General features: G+C 46.3%; 1 protein-coding gene across 1 annotated transcript in view; it reads left to right on the top strand.

The window, feature by feature from the left end:
* The window catches only part of DHX37 (DEAH-box helicase 37), a 1051990-nt gene extending 1044158 nt beyond the window's left edge, over positions 1-7832 (top strand). Inside the window, exon 28 of the mRNA XM_069620118.1 lies at positions 6456-7832. Within this exon, the coding sequence (XP_069476219.1) occupies positions 6456-6538 (83 nt within the window). The 3' untranslated portion in view covers positions 6539-7832. The remainder of the gene's footprint in view (positions 1-6455) is intronic.
* Positions 7833-22956: the final 15124 nt, after the last annotated feature.

Here is a 22956-nt window from a genome sequence, read left to right as displayed (position 1 = left end):
ACAGTCCCCCAGTGCAGGGGTTGACAGGGAGGCAGTGCAGGTGGAGAGTGGAAGGGCCCAGGACTGAGGTCGCAGACAGTGGACCAGTTGTAGCAGGGGAGAGGGAGAGAGAAAGCAGAAGCAAAGAGGAAGGTTTTGAGGTGCTTCAGTAAAAGCAGATGTTTCTCCTCAAGATAGTGCGCGGTAGAAAACAATATGCCACATAGAACGAACAAGTACAACTGAACCCGTCTTTAAAGCCACTGTATAGTAATGAAATTGCGGTATAAACTCATCAAAAGTTACTTACATTATATTTGCATTTTCCATTGTGTCTCTGTGTAGGGCAGACCCGAAACACCACTCCTTCTTTGCCGACGTTACTTCTTCTAATGAACGTGGCTCATCGTTTCGTTTCTGAAATTTTATTCATTATCTTTTCTTAGTCTTTCAGGATGGTCCCGGCCTGTCAAGGTCAAATCACAATAGAACCTTATATTGGGTCGTGGGCCGTTCCGCCACCCGAGCAAAACATCAAAGCAGCTGACCTTCACTTTGAGCGAGCACACATTTCTAGTTAGCTGCAGTTAGTTTTAGGGACATCTTGTCTGCGTGCCTTTTTTTTTATTGTCCCTATGGGTCGGCCATGTTTTTGCAATACGGAAACATTCTATAATTTTTGTAAAAATGATTTATATTACTGTTTGGTTTAATTGCAATGGGCCTGCAACATGAGGAGACTCGAGAGAACAGACAATCAAATTACAATCATTTAAACCGTGATGTGTATTTCTCAATGAGCTCTGCTTTAGGTGGACATGGAACAGAGGCAATGTTGGGTGGCAATGCAGTTGTCCCCTGCATAGGTTCGTTCACCACTCCATGTATGTGCCTATCGAGGACATCTACGATAAGTACCTCTTGGCCTTCGCTCCCTGACAGCTCCACTTGCCAGCAGCTCAAGTACCCCGGTGCGAACTGCCTTTGATAGGGCGGGGGGTGGATCGGGGCGGTGGTCGTGCAGACAAGACACAGGAAGACTCGTGAATGGAGACACACTTATGTGGATTGCAGGGGGCCGTCCAGCGTGAGGGGGATGCTTGGCAGGAGACACGGGGTCTGGAGGTAGACATGGGAACAACAAACCCATGCTCTATAGACCACTTTGAAGTGTACATGGTCTTTGGCACCTCTTGGCCTTTATCGCTCCCTGACAGCTCCACTTGCCAGCAGCTCAAGTACCCCGGTGCGAACTGCCTTTGATAGGGCGGGGGGTGGATCGGGGCGGTGGTCGTGCAGACAAGACACAGGAAGACTCGTGAATGGAGACACACTTATGTGGATTGCAGGGGGCCGTCCAGCGTGAGGGGGATGCTTGGCAGGAGACACGGGGTCTGGAGGTAGACATGGGAACAACAAACCCATGCTCTATAGACCACTTTGAAGTGTACATGGTCTTTGGCACCTCTTGGCCTTTATCGCTCCCTGACAGCTCCACTTGCCAGCAGCTCAAGTACCCCGGTGCGAACTGCCTTTGATAAGGCGGGGGGTGGATCGGGGCGGTGGTCGTGCAGACAAGACCCGTTTGCCGCAGGGCCTCACCAAGGAGAGGCCATCTAACTGAATGTAAGAGGATGGCTGCAGGATCTACTACATGGAAGGCAGGGGGGTGAGTTTATAAATACCTCACCCTCCCAGGAGAATATACACTAGATTCATTTAAAAAATCAAAACAACCATTGTTAAAATATATGTTGGGCTTTATTTTAGATTTTAATTAAACATAAATAATAAACATTACACATTGTAAAGTTGAGGTTGCAGCACATCGAGGGAAAATCCGCGGTATTGTCCACTGTCACTGGGGAAATGTTGTCTAATGGCAAGTACCGCACAGGCAGGTATTACTCTCCGAACGCGGTGTCCGAGCCTCCCGTGAAGCCACCAAGTGAAGCAACGATAGGCCACCAGCCTGTACCACCTGTGAAAAAAAAAGATGCAAACTGTATTAAACTGACCAAACTTTCTTATCAATGTCGATTCAGGTAACACATGTCATTTTCCTTAGAAAAAAATTATATCTAGAAAATGCACTATATGGAACCAATTTACATGCGTTCCAATGATATGTAAATGTAATTTTATATGTGGGAGACGACCATGAAATAGTGGTGGCATCACTGACATCACAAACAGAGTATACTTACTCGTTACTCGGATTACGCGGACGAACAGTGCCACGAAGTTCGTGCATAAGCACCATCATCATCCTCAACACTGTCCGTGAGAGGCAGGCTTCCCTGAACTCTGGCAGCTCGGTGATGCATTGCGGACTTTGCTCGCCTTCCTGCTGACTTTGCTCGCTTTCCGAAATGTAGGCCAAGCACCCGGAATTTTCACGGCAGCAGCAGTTCTCCTCCTCAGTTGGCATTAGCTCGCACCGATTGCACGTGCACCAGGTGGAGACGCCGTCCATGCGACATGGTCCAGGCTCTTCATCCGTTGACTGGTCCTCCCAACTGCCGTCCGAATCCCCATCGTTTTCCCGTGCTTGCCTTTCCAGTAGTTCTTCCTCGGTGTACTCGGGCTCGTACATATACGGCATTATTGTGGCCATTGTGCGGTAAAGATAGTAAAATAATTTATAGCGGTGGTACTGGTATCTGTTCACACGGGCTACAAGCGGCGAAGGTAGCTGACCAGAGCACTGAAACGAGTCACAGAATACTCAAAGTAACACAGAGAGAGGAATGGAATCGAAAATCTGCTGCTGTATGTTGTGAAACGGTCTGTTTATACTTATTGGGGAAAGAGGCGTCCTGCCATTTCCATGGCAACACGTCAATAGCTGAGGCGCAGCGATTGTTGACACGAGACGTGCTTGAAATGGGCAGTACGCGTCTGCTGATGTCAGGCTCAGGGGCGGGGGATTTGATTTAGTGCCGCAAAGGCAGGTGAGCCAGCTCGATGCGGCGGAATGATAGGATTATCACAAAATGGAGGCTGATTTCGAGTGCGATAAGGGGCGAAAAGTCGGGTAAGGTCCATAGGAAAGTTTCCTACGATCTACCGATTTATGCTTACAAACACATGGCCGACCCGTAGGGACAATAAAAAAAAAGTCCCGGAACTCTCCTTTAAGACTTTCCAGGGAGGGGTACAGATCAGAGGAACTCTCTGCGTAGTTGTAGTCCAAAACATCTGGGGAGCCATAGTTGCAGGCCCCTGTTTTACTAGCTCTGAACTGAGTTGAAAAAAGTAATGTTGCAAGGTGTATACTTGTAACAAGTTTGGTTTGTTATGTGATTTCATAACTTGAGTGTTACTGCATGACTGACAGGGTCACTACCCTTGAAATACTGATTGTGTTCTAAAAGTATATGTAACCTGGTATTATTCCCCAGGAATAGTATATTACTACCCTGAATGTATAACTGTAGGTTTGACTAACCATGACTTGCTTCTTGCTCCTCTAAGTAAGGTTATACCTTGGATTGCATACCCTAGGTATTGAGTTGGTTTTTATGATTGTGTTTATATGATGTTATAGTACTTGCTTACCCAAGATTTATCTTGGTCTACTTGTATTTAAAGTGTTTCTTTTGACCATATGTATGCTCCAAATTCTTTGTTCCAAGCTACAGCCCTCTCTCCCTCCTAAGATTAGCCTGGCTGCTCTGTCCATGCTACCACATTATCTGGTGGTACAGCCTTATACTAAGAGTGGAGCTTATGTACTGCCTCAGATAAATCTACAATGTTCAGGGCTTATCGGAATACCACTAGACAAGACACCAGGACCTACCGTGGCAGGAGGGGGGGGGGGGGTTCATTCGGTCTTATACACTGGAGGGCCGTAATAGAGGCAGGAGCCTATCGGGGGAGAAGGGGATGTGACAAATTGAGGGATTCAGTCACTTCTTCCCAGTTGGGAGCCTTTCCTTGGGAGGTGAGCCTGCTATGCAATACCCGCCTTAGTGGCGGAGGCAAACGAGACCTCACCAGGAGAGACTCCCCCTATAGGGACAAGGACTCCCCTTCCGATGAGTAACTCCTTTCCCAACTCACTCAGCAACCCACCAATATCAAGCATGTTGAAAGAAAACCAGAAGAATCTTCATACATCTGCTATTGCAATGTTTTAGCTGAAGACAAGCACCCGTCTGGTACTGGGACGAAGAAACCCAAAGGAGTACGTATCCCGTTGTTTTGGCAACAGGCATTCCTTTAAAATGATTTACTTTGATGGAATTATGCAGAAAAAACACATCAAATTATAAAGGGGGGGTCGGATTAAGGGGTCAAAAGGGGTGGGGGGACTAGTATGGGGAAAAGGGGGTATTTAGAAGGGGCTTACGAGATTTGCTAGTTTGAATATCTAACTTTGAACATAAGGGAGAACTACTACCCATTAGCCCTACCTCCCCTGGTTTCCCTTTTTGGGGTGGAAAACTGTTCTTCCAAACTTTCTTGCTAAAATGCTGCTAAAGAAAGATAAAAGAAGCCCAGGTGTGCTCCTAAAATATTCAAGATTCCAAGCACTGTACAGGCCTCCATAGAAGGCTATAGTGTGTATCTTCGCTCATCCACCCATTCATAGGTGGTAGTCTCCACCAATTTAATGAGGTGGAAATGCATATTTCCTCTCCCCTCTCCACCATTTAAAAGGAAGTTGTAGCGTGAAATAATTGTGGCAAGACGTTCAGTTGAAGCAAAGGCGTTGCTACATCAGTCAAACATGTGGTAGTCAAACACTCAGCGGGATTCATTCATAGCATGTTGGTAAGCACCACAAGATACACAGGTGCGACAGCGCGCTGCAAGACATTCACATAGTGCGGCCTGGGAGGGGCTGTGCATCCATTTCATATTCCGTACATGCCCCTCCTTCAGGCATGTCTTATCTCCACTTTTATTCTTTCAATGGACCCATGGAGATTGCGATGTGCGCCATATTAAAAGATCGCCTTCAACTGTAGTGTTGTAGTGTATTACTTTATGGCCCTTTTTTGTGCTTCCTGTGTATCAAATGATTTTTCGATCCACTACCATCCATGACTGCTCTGCTTTTTTTTCTTAAGAGCGGCACAGCTTCTTCTATAAATCTTACATATGGGTTACTGGCTTAGGAATCTCTCCATCTGGTTGCTACTGGGTGTTGATTCCTCAGAATTTGATGGATAGGCACCCGCACTTTTTCAGTGGGATTGCAGAAGTCCCAACATGAATTCAGACTTTTCTCATCTTCCCTGGTTTTATCCTAATAGTAAGACCGGGTTCCAATCCAGAGTTAGACCAAACTCTTTTGAGTAGCCGTGGCAGGGCAAACAGACTATGCTCAAGAAAGAAAGAAAAGGTGGGGTAGAGATAGTTAGTGCCTATAGATACCCCAGGGGAATACACTGCACATGCATACTGAAACATATCCACTTTATTACAGAGTAACACTCAAGTCAGTATAAGTTCAAAGAAGAGCTATCAGTGTAGGACACAACACATAGTAAACTCAGTATGAAAACAGTGAAAGGGCCTGGTATAGACCTACTCCTACAGCTAAATGCAAGGTCTGCCCTTAGTAGCCAGCCGGTTACATTATAATGCCTAGAGGCAGGGAGAAAAAGAGAAATATCTTTACACAGTCATAATCGGGACCCACAAACGCCCAGTGGGTGACCAGTCCCTGTACTCCCCACAACCTCAGGTACATAGTTAAAGAGCTTACACTCGGATAGATGATATACTCCATTTATCAGCTGGATGGGGGGATTACACTGTCATAATAGCACAGCTACTAGATCGCATTACATCCCTAGAAGTGAACAGGCATAATATACCCACAGTTACCTTCAGCCCCTGAACAGTGAGGGATGCTATAGTTCCTGTCAGTTATGCTGAAAAACCACTGTTCTAGGTAGGCAATGATTCTTTGTGGGCTTATCTCATCCAGTGCCAAATGATAAAAGCTGCTATAAAAGGAGTTAGGACTAGAAGTAGGGCCTCCCCCTTTTCCTGATCCTTGAAATGAGAGATGGATGGAGATGCTTGAGCATATTCTTCTAGGAACGCCTGTCATTGCATTTTACGTCTTGTTTTGAGCCTGCCGGTCCCCTTATCGAAGGGGAAAAAACCTAATGCAAATTCGTCCTTTGGAGCAGTGTGGCCTGAAGTGTGGACTATGACCCACCTGCAAGTGACGTCATGTACACCCAGGTGTGTGTTCCTGAGTAGTCCTGTTCATTGAGGAGCAGCTCGATTCTCTACACAGTGAACTGGGAGTGAAAGTACCAATGTAATATTCTGCCAGAGGAATTTCCAGTGGTGTAGAATAATGCTTTGGGAATTTCACTTGCGGCTATACCCTTCCCTTTTTCTAATAATTTCCAAGATTTCGTAAAACATTGCCTTGTCATGGCTGTTGGTTCTATGGACGTGGTGGAGGGCCACCTGTTTAATAAAATGTTTTTCTCTTTTTTCAGATTTGTTATCTGCATACTGCCAGTGGATTCCTGAGGCGATGCACAGCGACGTGTCTAGAAGTTGGCCTCCAGTGACGCTGTGATACTTGGAGTCTCTTCCATCCAATTCATTCCTCTGGAATCTCCATTCACACCAATGCCTGCCTAGTTTTCGACACCTCCATCCATTTACAGCACTGCTCTTCTAGTCCTTGGAATCCCAAAGGCCCTCTCTGTGCTTGGAATACCCATTCAGCCACAGCCAAGGGGTTATCTGGTGCTGGAAATCTCCATTCAGGCACAACAAGGTGTCTCCCAGTGCTGGGAATCTCAATTGAGACACAGGCATGTATCTCCTGTTGCTTGGAATCTCAATTCAGCCACATCAGGGTGTCTCCCGGTGCTGGGAATCTCAATTCAGTCACACCCATGTATCTCCAGTTGCTGGGAATCTGCATTCAACCACAGCAAGGTGTCTCGCGGGGCTGGGACTTTCAATTTAGACACAGGCATGCATCTCCTGTTGCTTGGAATCTCAATTCAGCCACATCAAGGTGTCTCCCAGTGCTGGGGATGTGCATTCAACCACAGCAAGGTGTCTCGCGGTGCTGGGACTCTCAATTTAGACACAGGCATGCATCTCCTGTTGCTTGGAATCTCAATTCAGCCACATCAAGGTGTCTCCCAGTGCTGGGGATGTGCATTCAACCACAGCAAGGTGTCTCGCGGTGCTGGGACTCTCAATTTAGACACAGGCATGCATCTCCTGTTGCTTGGAATCTCAATTCAGCCACAGCAAGGTGTCTCGCGGTGCTGGGAATCTGCATTCAACCATAGCCAGGTGTCTCCCGGTGCTGCGAATCTCCGTTCAGCTACTGCAAGGGGCTTCCTGGTGCTAGGAGTCATCCAGCTTTTCTCCATTGTGCAACGACCTCCTCTGGAATTTTGGCTATTTATTTCTGAATACACCTTTCCAGGTGAGGGCCTACTCTGCCATTGGGAACTTTTTGGGCTGATGAGTGTGACTGATGAGGTGTGCACAGCCACTTGCTGGCCTGTGGGATTTAATACCCGCTGCAACAGCAGGCAATCAGTTGATGATCCGCAGCTCTGCATTTGGTTCCTCAGGTTTACTGTGACCGTTACCATGTACTAAGGCCTTGCTCACACGTGGTGTTCCAGTGTCCATTGCATTGGATGGCATTTCCTTTTTAATGGTCGCTTGGCAATCACCTTGATAAAGACTTGTCATACGTACTCTGGTCCGATAATGTGAGCACTGGCCCAGGACTCATGGTGTGAAGTCAATGTTGAGTGATGTGCATTCAGACTATATTAGTCAATCGCACTGTAACTAATGTGTAATCCGATGAATATATAAAACCTGTTAATACTTTGTCCTTTTGAGCTTGTTTTCTAGACTTGTTTGTGATTTCTGCCAGATCCTCTTGCTCTTTTAGATGCATCTCTCTCCATTCTCCACTTGTGGAGAAGATCAGTCCAAGCTACTTTCGGCAAGGCCACGGATGCCTGCATGGCACAGCCATGCACTACATTGCACCTGCCTTTACTCTTGTAGGGTCACATGCACCTTTTTCTGTACATGATCATCCCTATTCCAATTGAATGAACCCTGTGTTACTCTATTATTGCATGACCTGCTGTGTTTACATTTCAAGGAGATCCTTAGATTTGCCCGCTCACCTCAGATGGAGGCACAACATCTCTCTATTGTTTGCACCCTCTATTGTTGATTTCCGCCACACTCGCTCACTCGGAAGGAGTCTTTAGGGATCTGAGTACCTTACACCTGCTACCAAACTGCTTATTTTATTTCATTTATTTGTATAGCGCTTAAACCCTTAGGCATCAAAGCGCTGTAACACAAAACAAAGCGGTGGTCTGCCATAGGTTAATAAGACAAGGGACCGATCATTACAGATTAAGATGAATTCTACATAACGAATCCAGTGCAGAGGAAAGTCTTCAACCTTTTTCTAAAGGCGTGGTGGTTAGTCAGATCTCATGCAGTGGGGGGGGGGGGGAACTTGTTCCACAATGTAGGTGCAAGAACCGGACTAGATCTCCCACCCTCTCAGGTGTGTTTGAGGCATTTAGTGGATAGTAACTGCTGGGAACATGAGCGCAATGCTTGAATACACTTGTGCAATTTAAGGCATTCTTTAAGATAGACCGGTGCCTCACTATATAAACGTGTGGGTGATGGTTAAAATTTTACATTTGACCCTCTGCGCAATTGGTAACCAATTAATCGTTTTTAATACAAGCAAGATGTGAGAGCACCTGCCAACATTGGATACTATTCCAGCGGCTGCATTTTGAACCATTTGAAGTCGCTCTATACCATATGCGGGGGCCCTCACCAATAAGTCCAATTTGCTTCCAACATTTGCTCTTGCAATGGTGGCTGCGTTGGTATCCGTTATAAAGGGCTTTATCTGACGAAGCAACCGGATATGGTAGTGACCGGCACTGACAGTGGCTGAGATGTGAGCATTCATGCTCATATCTGAGTCTAATATGATGCCCAAAGACGTTGCCTTTTTGGAAGGAGAATGGAGTAAGAGCCAAGTGCTAGGGAGTCATAAACATACCCAGTGTCTTCAACATAGTCGGGGTGGTGTGAGAAACCTGAAGGCGTCCTCACCTCTATTCCCTTTGGATCCCCTTCTCAGATGGCCAGGGAAAGGTGGTCGCTTTTGGTTCCTGACCCTGGGAGTGGAGCAGCGAGGGAGGATCACCTGGGTAAAGGGTCCTTGGGAATTGGGGAGATGACGTCCCTGTGAGAGACAAGGTGCTCCCCCTTCCCATTCCATAATGAATCCATAACCCCAGAAGCATTTGTGGGATGTTGTTACCCCTTTTCCTCCGGTCAGGGTAACATCAGGAAAAATTATAAATCTTTGAGACACAGAAGCAGGGTAAGAGAGAGGAGTGTTCCCATGGGTGAGACATGGTATCCCCCTTTCCCTACAGGTGACCAACCTAACCCTCCCCCGCCTTTATGGGCTACTGCAAGACCTTCCCCTAATTTCCCCACATTTAACCTTTGAAACTACTGGGACGAGAAAGAGGAGACTGAGAGTAATGAACACTACGGCTTAATTTTACCACTCTGGTACTGGGACGAGCAAGATGCCTGCAGAGTAGGGTGAGAGGCAGGCATGTCCCCTTAATCATGGTCAGGCAAACTTAATGAAGGGTCCACGCCTGCAACCTGTTATGGGGTTTCAGGTGTATAAAGAGAGAGACAGAGAACGCCACAGGGAGAATCAGGGAGGCATGTGGGGAGGAGACCGGCAGGAGACCTGTTTTTGAAGGAGGCAGCTGTGGCTGCAACTGTGGAGGAGTCAGGACTCCGGCTATCAGCCCAGAAAGTCTGTCAATCCCAAGACGAGTTAGGCTTTTGGGCTTTCACAGGAAAGGGAGCCTTTGTGTCGAGGAATGAGCATCCGGAGATGCAAAAGTGCATTTGGAAGCAGCACGCCATCTGCGTGCACACAGAGGAAGCAAAGCAACCAGCATGGGCAAGACAGGCCCTGATGTGCAAGCTGGACCCACCGGAACTGGCCGGCCGACCTAAGAAGCAGGACAGAAGCAGTCGGAACCACAGAGGATTAACTCTGAGGTACGGTTAGTGTCGGGGAGAGGCACTCGACTGCTGGAGTGTTCTTAGGGAAACTTGAAATTAAGTATATTTTATGCATATTGACTACCGAAGTGAAAGGAAACTTGAAATTAAGCATATTTAACAGATGTTGAATGCCGAACTGAATGAAGCCTTGTATCTAAACGTATTGAATGTTGAATTGAGTACAACTTTATGGGCAAAGGATATAACAGAGGACAGCCAAAGAGACAGTGCCCATATGAAAACAACATTGTGAAAAAGCGTGCAAATGTGAAAGAGTGCCGTAGAAAGGTGGGACATGAGCAAGACCACCACAAACTGAACTTCATGAGTAAATGCAGTGCGGCAGGGCCAAAGACTGGCAAGAGGTGTGTGACACGTTATGGCAGAGCCAATAGGCTAACCAGGAGAAGCCAGAGGAGTGTAAATACTGCACATAAAGGCCAATAAAGAGAAACCAAGGAACATGACTCTGTACACATTGAAAAGTCTAGAAGAACCTGTGTGCCGAGGAGTCTAGGGATTCTGGTTGCGCGACCTGTGATGGGTGGACCGTTTGGTCTGACAACCGCGCCTAGAGCAGTGAGCCCTGAACTGTAAGAAACAAAGACATTGTGAAATGGACCAAGGAGAAGCACTGCAAGTGAGCTGGTGAAGCAATCCAGAAAGAGGGTCGGGCTGACCTTGAGTTGTGTTTAACTTTTTGAAAGACTGAAACAAGTACAAGTAGCTGAGCTAAAGTCTTGGGGCGCTTTTCTCATTGGGGAAGGGAACCCCAAGGATTGTGTGGAACAGTATTACCTGGAACATGGAGGAAGGTAATTCTGAGACTTTTGTGGAACTTACTTGAACTTGGGGAAGGGGAGCTGATAAGGAAGTGAAGAGCTATAGGAAGCTCATAACTTTGTGTTGATCCCCATTTCTTTGATTGTTGACATCCCTATACACTGTTTAGCTTTAGTTATGAGGGCATGCCTGGGTTTTGGACAGACAGACTTTTAAGTTGAACTCTTTGACTCCGACAATCCTTCGTTTCTTTAGGTAGGGAAATCCTGCCTTTGCATAGGCCAAGTTAAACCTTCTACAATTTAAGTTAATAAATATATTTAGTTTGAACTTTAATTCTGTTGTTTGTGTCTTGTTTCATGATGCCTTCACAATGGCCAGTAAGAGTAACTCTTTTTCTGGTCATTTAAACATGGCCAGTTTTCCTTCATCCAGCCGCTGACCACATTGAATGCATTTTTAATTATGCAGGTTTCATCCTTCTTGCCGCACAACGTCAACAGCAGCTGGGTATCAGCATACGTTTGCAAAGTGATTTGTTTCTCGAACCGTAAGTCATGTAGTGGCGTGATGTATAAGTTAAATAGTAGTTGGGATAGGCTGGCGCCCTGTGGGACTCCTTGCGAGATTGAGTGGGCATTGGAAGATGATTGACCCAAAACTACCTTGGCCGATCTACCCCATAGAAAGGAATTGATCCAGTTGAATGACTGTGGGCTCAGATTAAGATCATTAGACGGGTGCACCATCAGTATCACGTAATCCAAAACATCGAAGGTGGCTGACAAATCTAGGAACATCAGTAGCCCTGCTTTGCCTTCATCAAGAATGTCCAGTACATTGGTGTGAATATCAAGCACAGATGTTTCTGTACCGTGAATAGGGCGTAATCCAGATTGATATATTCCAAGTAAATTGTGGGAGGTGACAAGGTGCTGAAGTTAAGCAATTTTATCAAGAACTTTCCAGAGGACCTCCCATTTGTAATAGGTCGGTAACTCGCAGGATCATCCGGGTTGAGTGAGGCCTTTTTAATAATAGGTGTAATACAAGTGTCTTTTGGATAATCCAGAATTAAACCGAAAGAGAAGGTTTCATTTACAATTGTGCTAATTGTCTTAACCAAGCACAGGGAACATTCTTTAATAATCTTTCCATGACAAATGTCACTCGCACAATTTGTGGCTTTCAAGTATAATTTTCCCCACTTCAGTAATTGATACACGTCGGCAAGAGAATTTGGGAGATAAGAACAGATCTTTTTTTGGTAAATCTTCAAGATGTTGAATCTCTTTCGACAATTGTCTTCTTGGCAGTTTAGCTTCAATGGCATCTCTGATCTTTTTGATTTTGGACACAAAAAGGTCCATAAGTCCATTGCACCACTCAGGAAAGGTAAGGGGCCGGTAGAAGCTACGTGCCCTTACTCTAAATTGTGCAATAGGTTGAACAGTTCTCAGGAAGAGTTTGCTGCCTTTGAGATTTTTGTCTTGTAAAACTCTATATTGGCGGTTAATAGGGCTGCTTTGTATTGAGCTTGTGCAATAGCCCATTCTTGCATGTGTTCGATAAGGCCAGACTTATGCCCTTTTCACTCCACTTGACGTTTAGAACCACAGAGATTTATTACATTGGTAGTGCCAACAAATAGGTTTTTCTGTGGTCTAACCATCTTCGGCCTCATAGGTGAGATGAGGTCCACACATCTGATAGCAATTGACTTTTTGTTCAGTCGTTTTTGCTAGGAAGGAGTCTTCCTGTATTTCTGAAAGCAAAATAGCATCATGGTCTTGCATGAGATTTTGTTAGATTTCGACACACAGTTGTAGTTGGGCTAGCCCCAAGGGTCTTCGTTTTACCCTGCAGTATTAAGTCAAAGTTCATTACCAAATGGTCGGAACACAGGCATGTAGACTGAGTAATTTGAGCGTTGACATCACGGTTTACAAGAATCCAGTCAATAGTTTGCCCTTTTTAATGTGAGAGGCCTCTCACTAATTGGGAAAAATTAAGTTCTTCCAGGGTGGCCAAGCAATTCAATTCATCAATATCATTGGGATCCATATATCCCAAGTTAAAGTCCCCCAATATGATATTTATTGAATTAGTGTTCATAAATGGTTTGATTGTTTCAATAAGGTTTTTTTTTTATCCCGGCAGATATTCTGGTGGACGATGCAAACAACTAAACATGTAATATCTCTCAACCTGGAATATCCTGAATTTGTACTGAGTGAATGTTAAGGTGTTTAGGATAGATGACGGCAACCCCACCTCCGACTCGATCAAGGCGATCTTGCTAAAGGATGAGGTGTGAATCTGGTATAGCAACAGAAAAACGGTCCAGCTCGAATGGAGCCAGTTCTCGGATAGAAACAGGATATCAATCCTGGATTTGACAAGGAGGCTTTGACCTCTATGGCATGTTTTACTAATGAAAGAGTATGTAATAGTTAGAGACTTTGCTGTCTTTATTTTACCGCAGGCTTGCAAGGTAAACGTGATCTATTCGTACAGGACAAGTCCCCATCAGACGGCAACATAACCAATGAGAGCTTTGTTTTTTTCTGTCCGATTATCTGTCCTGACTATAGACCCATTGTTTATGGGTGTAATTTCCTTTGTCTCATTGGAAATGTTTGAAGAATCCAAGTCATTTAGGCTTACGGTCGACAGATTTAAGGTACGCTATCCATGATTGTACTAAGCAGGCTACCTATGGTTTGATTAGTTGCTAAAGTTTGGACAGAGGAGTGAATCACAGTCGCGCCATCTCCGCTCTTTGGTATTCCTTCGAGACCTTGTGCTCCAGATGGGTCTGTAGCTTTTTCGATGGGCAAACTATCCATGGTCATATATCGGTTTAATATGGCAGCAGCTCGAGATTATTTAGCTGGGGACCGAGGTTAGTGGGGTTTCTCCTAGGATTGTGTTAGGGTTACCACTACTAAAGGCTCGTCTATGAGGTGATTGTCAGGTTTTCACATTTTGTACCTCACATTTGCAAGGGTCCTTTTAGAAGTTACAGCTATTATTCCTAGAAAGCGGGGTTTGTTAAAGTATTGAATTATTTAAATCATCCAAGGTGTGAGGGTAGAAAGTTTCACTAAAATATTTGTTCATATTTCCTTAACTACTTTTTTCCAATTAGAAAGATGAGATTCTCCCAAGCCAAGATGGTGGAACACTTTCTCAGCAGTGATTGGTTTAGTTTACTGCAGGCAGCATTGTGTTGTCATTGTGGAATGTTCTAAAAAGTTCTAAACTTCCTTTCATTAAAGTTTTTACCAGAGTAGGTCATGTTTTAGTTAGCTCCAATAAATAAGGTTTATTTCCACATAATAAGTGGTAGATTACAGTATTATAGCTTTACATTTAACATAGTATTCAAGTTTGATTAAGACTGCAGTAGAAGAAAGAAACTAGTTTCAAGTGTCTCTGAAGCTGAGCAACTGTACCCAGAAACTTGTTGCAAGTGACTTTGATGCTGAGCAGCTGTATCTACTCATCCAGTAAACGACAAAGCTAAGTGAACTTTTGGATCTTTAGAGATTAATTTATTGGGATTCAAGTGACAATTTATGTTAAAGTTTCTCTACTGAAATTAGAATAATAATTTGTAAGACTGGTTAACTTTAATAAGATGGTAAGCACCTATTTTGTTATTTAGTAACCACTAAAAGGCGAGCGCTTCTATGCGCCATGTTTCTAATGTTTAAACATTAAAAAGTACTAACTTCATTTTTTTACAAGCGCGAGTCGTGTTTGATTTGCTCACGTGCACGTAAACTTCATTTTCTACGAGCGAGAGTTGGGTCCGTATTGCTCGCGAGCGTGTACCGAGTGTATTTGGATGCGTGTGATTAGAAAAAAGGACATAACGACGTCGTTCAAGCGTTGCGGACATCTTGGAATTCGTTATTTCTTCAATACGAGCGCGTTTCTTCACAGAGGATGTTCGAAAATATTTGAAGCCTTAGATGAAGCAGAATTCTTCCAATTTTGTCCTCAGTTACAAAATAACAACATCTTCGTCCGAAATAGTACAAGGTATTATTTAATTCCTAAAAAGTTAAGTTCAAAAGTTATTTCAAAACTGGAATAGTAGTATTGATAAGTTTTTGGGTGATTATTTTTAAGGACATTCGAGGTGGTGTTAGAAGAAAAGATAAATGGTACTACATTGTCAACAATCGAATTACAGCAGACTACCTACAATATTGCTACATAACCACTTAAGAAATTAAATAGCCTAACGGCAATTCGAGCTTAGGCTACAGGTAATAGAATCTAGTAATCAGAAGGTTAGTCATTGTAGAGAAATAGAAAAGGGTATTCTAAGACTGCATTTTTATTTTAGGAGCACTACTGAAAAATAATACCAGTTCTTTCCTGCAGACAGAAGTGCCAGCAGTAGGAGTTCCAGAGAGTTCCAGACTTGTTGTCTCTTTTCTCTCAATCCAATTCCCCTTTTCCCTTGGGTTTGCCTGTCCAGTAGTTTTATTGTTACAGGATTGTTGGGCAGGCAGGCTTTGGGGGTTTAGAGGACCAGCTTCACTCCTGCAGGATTCTTCAGCATTGGTTCTGACAGTGCTGCCATTTATGACACACCGAAGTACTATGTAAGGATTCAAGTTACAAAGAGAGCTTACCTAGAAACAAGACCTCAGTGCACCTTGTCACACGAACCGGCACAAACCCACCTGCCAAACGTGACGAGTGCCAATGCGCCGCCAATCTTGTTACATAGGCTCAAAGGCTTCTGTGCAATGTAGTCCTGCTTCAAAATCAAGTAAGCGCACTCAGCTCTAACAAGCTAAAATTCACTTGTTTCACGATCGAATTTAAATGTCCATGACAAAATACCAGTGCTAGAAGTGCTGATCTAATGAGAAGCATAAAAGGTACAGTTAAATGAAATCTTTCTGAAAGTCAATTAGTATACACAAAACAGGCTCACAACTTCACACTCCTGCAGATAATGATGGCATTCTATGCTAGCCGGACTGGTTTGTTCTGTGTCGCGGGCTAGTGCCTCTATGGTGGGCGAGCCCCCCAGGGGGATGCAGCACCACAGCCTGAAAATAGAACAAAATGAAGCAGGTGAACCAAATAAATGGCTTGGAATGGGATGCATATCCTATCACAACGTGGCCCATGCACAGTGTGACGAGGCCAGGCTTAGGGTCAGTGGGCAAGAGAGCTCACTTCCAGGTTTGTGTGTTTCCATCTGTGCCCAAGGAACGGCAAGGCGTCTGGACCGGCTGCGGCACAAGGTAAGGGGAAGTATTGGCAGTGGGGTGGTGTATCCCAGGGCCTTGCTGGCAGCGGAATGGGGGAGCCCCTGAACAGATCTTGGAGAAGGGTGGAAAAGCCCTAGGACTGTGCTGGGAGTGGGTTGGGGAGCGCAGGGACTGTGCTGGGAGTGGGTTGGGGGAGCTTTGGGAACGAACTGGGGGAGCGGAAGGAGAGCCCTTGGGCTGCTGGGAGAACAGTGGGAGAGCCCTGGGAGTAGGTTGTGGGAGCTGTGAGAAAGGCATGGTATCAAAGTAAGACGGACACAAGTGACTTCAGTTCAAGGGTGTTATTGAACTTTCAAAGGGGTCTGATAAACGCCTATTTAAACCTAAATCTAAAATGGGAGCCCGCTACGACCATCAAATAATAAAGAATGGAGTCCTACTGAAATCTTGTCAAAATACTGAAAAACCTATTGCCAATCCTTACAGCTAATTTACAAATAGTGTGGGGAATTGTTCATGAAAAAGAAAGGAGTGTTCACAAAAAGATAAATCGGGAAGTTCGGGCTGTTGGCCTCCCTTCCCCCATGTTTTCAGCACACGCCAAGGCAGTTCACTCGGGCCAAGCACACTCTGGATAAAGTTCCAATTCCAGCATCAGCGCCTTCTATACTCAAGTCTCTTTTTCCATCAAAGTTTGTTGATTCAGAGGGTCTGATGTACAAAACAAAATTAGAAAGTTATTGTCTTATAATTATATGGTTTGGGTGTCTCTCCCTGGATCCCCTTCAGCCAGGCTCATATCCCTTTATTTTACGATTTCAAAAGTATTCTTTCTCGAGTGACTCACGGTTCACCCAGGAACCCCCTGAGACGGGCTCAGAGCCCTTCCTTTTTTATAATACAGTTGCCATTCAGTTGGATACCTTACAGAGACCTTGGAATCTTATTTGGCTGTTTCAAAGTACATTCACCATTCTAGTTTCCACTTGTTCGCGCCTCTCATCACATGCGCTTCAAACACTGTCCTTTGTGGATTTCTTCATATAATTTTGCCGCCCGCCTTCGTTCAAACACAAGCTGATTTTGTATCTGTTTCTCCGACTCACCGGCTGTGCTGATTTGACTGGCGTGGCTTACTTGCAGGAGCCAAGGACAGTGCCACAGCGGTAATCTCTCCTCCCGGCAAGGGTTATCAACACGGAAGCGCCTTGGATACCTTTGATGCACAGTGTCGGATAGATCAGCGTCAGTTCCCAGTCTTAGGCTTCTCACTTTCTAAGGCTCGTGAAAGCAACGGCTTCTTGAAGTCAAGGGCACTTCCCTCCTTGCAACCCTCTCCGGTCTCGCCGCCTTTCTCCTTGTGTTAAATCGCCATCTTGGAACGGCTGCATCGTCATGTGCTTTTCCTCGCTCAGAGTGTGCTTTCGTGCTCCGCCTTTTATCTTTGTGGGGAAGTGTGATAGGAGTCGGGTGTGTGTGTGTAATGATTACAAATTGTCTGGCCTTGCCTTACCAGGGTGTTGGGACATGTCAGGTATACGGCTCTGGTGTTAGTCCATTGTCGCTCGTGTCGGGAAAGGGGGGTGGGGTAAACGTCTTGGTATCCTACCTGGTAGGATGGGGAAAAGGTGTTACAGGGAAGGGGATACCGTGTCTCGCCCTTCAGTGTCCCCCTTCCACTCCCCGAGGACCCCTCACCCAGGTGATTAGCCTGAACTGGTCCACCCCCAGGAACAGGATCTAATAGCGATGGCCGTTTCCGGGCGTCCTGGATGACAGACCCCCGGGGAATAGCAGGTGAGACCCTTTCAGGTTTCTCACAGGGCCCAGGGACTGTGCTGGGAGTGGGGTGAGGGAGCCCAGGGACTGTGCTGGGAGTGGGGTGAGGGAGCCCAGGGATTGTGGTGAGGGGGTGTGATGAGGTGGGGAAAGAAGAACAAGAACAAGATCAGAGCACAAGCCAGAGCCAATTAGACAACGGTTCATTCAGCCCTGAAGACTGAATGCTATTATGATGTCATCATGACTCTAGAGGGGAGGGTTTATGAAGTAAAAAGACATATACAAGCTCCAATGAGAAGTGAAAGAATGCCTTATGAGGTACTTCCCTCTGACTGATGGAATGTTCTCTGTTTTCTTTTCTATCTTCGTGTGTGGGGAAAAACAAACAGCCGTTGGAGGAGGAAGAGGAGGAAGTTCCCCAGGAAGGCGAGCCCGTATACGAGTGGGCATATTAGCAGAGGAAGTTAGCCGGAAAATTACGTTGTTGTATATGCTCCTGTTGAGCGCTGAGGTTAAAGAGTTAATCTGCCAGAGGCCCGAAAGACTTTACATTGTTGATAGTTTCGGAACCGGATGAGAGTTCCGAGGTTGGGTCCGTGGATGCTCTGCTACGAACGGAGAGCGAGTGAAACCAGCGAGGTGAGCAGCTGATAGTCTTGTGTGGCCTTGGCAGACGAGCCGCCGAGGACTCGCTCACTGCATCAGCCCCGCCGTTGTGAGGGAGGAGTCTGCCGGCGACCGGCCGAGACTCAGTGGACAGTTGCTAGAGCGTGGCTCCGGAAGCAAGGGAGAGCCGCAGCTGATCTGGCGATCGAGGTCGGGGCCTGACACCGACTCGGATGGCAGCTGAAGGTGAATCCGAGCAGAGATACAGAGGTACGTCGGCGAGGCAAGAATAGAAGGTGAGAGTGAAAAGTGAAATATACGCTCAGATAGACAGAAGGGGCGAATGATGCTGCTTAGCCAGCATAACGCTTAACAAGTGAACTGATATAAAGGTGATGGAACATAACTGATGCCCTAAGCTACAAACTAACATTATCCTGAAAGGGCATAAGGGCAAAGAAAGCCAATGAGACGTTAATGCATGTGAAGGGGGAACCTGCCCAATTCCAGTTTCGCTATGCATTAAGACTCATACGCACGCCTGTCTCTGAGAAGGGGATTACGAGCAGGGAAGAGAAGAAACTCTTGACAGGAACCTTTCCCTGCATATAAAGGATAAGGTGTTGCACCAGACTATGGACATTTGAGAAAGGATTAGCAAGCCTGTTTAGAGGTTGGGGCCTTTGCACCTCCTGATATACACCAAATCCTCAATTCCTGCTATAAGGAGAATAAAGTTGACTTCAGTTCCAAATAACTTGTGTTCAGAGTGGTCATTTCCCGCTTGGCTTGTTACAGGGGGCCCAGGGACTGTGCTGGGAGTGGGTTGTGGAGCTTTGGGACTGAACTGGGAGAGGGGTTGGGAGCACATGGACTGTGCTGCGAGTCGGGTGAGGCAGCCCAGGGACTGTGCTGGAAGTGGGGTGGGAGGGAGAGTCTTGGTACTGAACTGGGAGAGGGGTAGGGGGCCAGAAATTGCTCTGGGGGGGTGGGAGGAGCCACGGGACTGTGCTGGGAGAGGGAAGGGGGAGTCTGGGACTGAACTGGGAGACTTGTAGGGGAGCCTAGGGGCTGTGCTTGGAGGGATGGGGCGAGCTGTGGGACTGTGCTGGGAGAAGGGTAGGGGAGCCTTGTAACTGAATTGGGAGAGGGGTAGGGAAGCCCAGGGACTGCTCTGGGAGAAGGGTGTGGGAGCCCTGGGAGTGGGGTGGGGAAGCCCAGGGACTGTGCTGGGAGGTGGAGCCCAGGGACTGTGCTGGGAGGTGGAGCCCTGGGACTGTACGGGGTGGCACGATTGTATGGTGACCAGATTTAAAAAGGAAACAAACTGGACGGGGCAACTAACATAAAAGTAGGACTAACTTTTGAAAGTGGCTGTCAAGGCACTACACATAAGTAGCGTTGGGGGGCGGGAGAGTCTTGGGACTGAACTGGGGAGGGGTGAGGGGTCAGGTACTGTGCTGGGAGGAGTTGTGGGACTGTTCTGGGAGTAGAGTGTGGGAGTCTTGGGACTTGAACTGGGAGAGGTGTAGGGGAGCCCAGGAACTGTGCTGGGAGGGGGGAGCCCTGGGACTGAGCAGGGTGGCCTGATTGTAGGGTGACCCGATTTAGAAAGGAAAAAAACGGGACAGGGCAACTAACATAAAAGTAGAACTAACTCTTGAAAGTAGCTCTCAGGGCACTACACATCAGTAGCGTTTGGAGGAGAAGGGGGTTTAAGTGTTACTGTTCAAAGAAACACATAATTAATGTATCACAAACTAACACTATCGTAAGTTGTAAAATGCAGCATTTCTTCTGTGTGAGGTTGTGGATTCCGGCCTGGCAGCTATGAAGACCTACTACAAAAAACCTGGAATCACTGCAGTTTCCAATGAAAACATAATCTTGAGAGGGGGGGGGGGGGCCGAGCACCAAATACCGGGACAGTCCCGTCAAAACCGGGATGTCTGGTCACCCTACCCGATTGTGGGACGGTACGCGAAAATTAATGGCGATTGGAACTTAATAGCTTTTTGGCACTGTGTGTGGGAGGAGGGGGGTAGGCTGCCCAACATTTGCTCAGCGGGGGTCAAAATTAAAATGTTTGAAGACCACTGTTCTATTGCAAGATTATATGCCAATGTCTCCGCCCCATTCAGGGCTGATTGGCAGTGAGTGCTGCCTATGTGCTGTGAGAAACCTGAAGGTCTCTCACTTGCTTATTCCCGGGGTTCTGTCATCCAGGCGGCCAGGACACGGCCATTGCTATTGGATCTAGTTCCTGGGGTGGACCTGTGCGGGAAGATCACCTGGATGGAGGGTCCTCGGGGAGTGGAAGTGGGACGCTGACGGGGGAGACACGGAATCCCCCTTCTTATAACACCTTTTCCCCATCCAACCACGTAGAATAATCAAAAAATCAACCCCCCAACCCCCTTTTCCGACACGAACACCTTAGATTGTAACAAACTACAGACTAACAACAGAGCTGTTTACCAGACATGTCCCAACACCAGAGTTAGGCAAGGTCAGGTAATTGACACACCTGACTGCCCTTTCCCTTCCCATCAGTGATAAAAGGTGGAGCACGAGAGCAGGGCAGACGGCATGATGAGAGAGCTATCCAAGTACGGCAGTTCACGTGGAAGAGAAAGGTGGCGAGGACCGAAGGGGCGACAAGGAGAGAAGCACCTTACCCTTTCCAACCAAGGCCAGCGAAACTTTGTGGAAGGAATCGTAAGGCCGCGAACAATAGCCGACGTGTGTTGCAGCAGATGCAAGCGGTAAACTGAGCCTACCTCCGCTGATGACCAAGCCAGGGAGTGACACTTGCTACCGTGGTACCGTCCTTGACTCCAGAGCTAAGAAAAGCAAAGCAGTTCATCACAGCCCGTGAGTCGAGGGGAGAGCCGATAAGAAACCGAACTTGATAAATGAAAGTTAGAAAATAGCAGAAAAGTTAAGTTTAAAGAACTGTTAAACATTAAGGGAGAAAACGCTGTAGAGGTGTCCGGCACCACGTGGGTGTTTATTCGAGAGACTCTGGTTGATCCCAAATGTTTTGAAACCACTGATACCAGAAGGCCCTAGGAGAGCTGCAAGGAAAAGGGCAAAGTGGTCATACAAGGGTCTAGTAAAATCCTTGCACAGTCGAAAGTCTTTGACCGACAAACCATTGAAAAGCCAGGGTAAGTGAATCCTGTATCATAAGAAAGTAAGAGGAACTGTGAAGTGGCAACAGTGAACACGATGGAGGGATGCTGATAAGGGGCGAAGCCTAAAAGTCCCAATGAACAGTGTGTGGACAGAAGTGAACCCGACAGGGGGGTGTCCACAGTGAACTGTTTAAAAAGACATTAAGATTTGTGACTGTTATAAGTGAAAGTGATTTGACAAAAGCCGTAGTGAACCCGACAGAGGGAGGCAAATATTCAAGAAGGGTCTGAGCCCGGAAGAGAGGGATCCAGGGGTGAAATACCATCACCCCACCAACATATGAATGCAACAGAAGAAATCTTGTGAATACAAGCCGGAGTGAACCAGCCGATATTTGAGAGGGGTCTGAACTCCGAAGAGCGGGGCACATGGGTGAACACCATCCCCCAAGTATAAGTAAAAAGGAACTTTTTGTTTATGATTTTGAATGTACTAGGCCTCGGAAGCGAGAGATCGAACCGCCGAAGGTCTTGATATCATTAAGAACTTTTTGTGGATCTGAGTCCGGAAGAGGGGGATCCAGAGGTGGAAAAGGTATCACCCAACGGACAAGCAGAAAGGAACTTTTCTTTATTATTTTGGAACACATCAGGTCCTCGGAGGCAAGAGACTTTTTGTAGAAAAGAGACTTAACCACTGAAGGTCCTGATGACTGAGGGCAGAACTGTTGTCTCGTGCTGGGAAAGCTCAAGCGTGTGCTGAGCTCAGGAGTCCCGCTTTGTCTCATGCTCAAAACGTGGGGAAAGGAGACCCCCATCTAACACATCCTGACTTATCATTTGTGAACACTTCTTTCTTGTGAACTCCATCCCACACCCTTTTGTATTTAGTTGTAAGGATAGGTTTTTCTTAGTATAGGCCCTTTTATTTGACAAGACGCCATTAGGACTGCCTTATTGTTATGTGATGGTCTTAGCCTGCTCCCCATCTTAGATTTAGATTAGGCGTTTTTTCCCACCTTGAACTGTGATCACTTGTGTCTGTCTTTACTGTTGCCACCATGAGAAAGCTAGCTGCAGGCCAAGTTGGAGCAAGGAGAAATCCTTTGTCCCATTGACCAGCCTGTAATTTCATGAACAGAAGCAATACACATGTTATTTTGACATCAGTTTCACTCGTCAAATACTGGATTTGTTCTTTAAGGCACTGAGGTGTTAGGTAAAATGAGTAGTTCCTTGTGAAATACCAGGGCAGGGCTGGCCAGGGGCACTGTAGGGTCTTGCAGGCTGGTCTTGGCAACCCAATGCCCTCATAT

Source organism: Ambystoma mexicanum, chromosome 10, assembly GCF_040938575.1.
Source record: "Ambystoma mexicanum isolate Mex_15411 chromosome 10, UKY_AmexF1_1, whole genome shotgun sequence".
Taxonomy (NCBI): Eukaryota; Metazoa; Chordata; class Amphibia; order Caudata; family Ambystomatidae; genus Ambystoma; species Ambystoma mexicanum.
The sequence above is the reverse complement of the archived record's forward strand: the minus strand, read 5'-3'. Positions and strand labels throughout refer to the sequence as shown.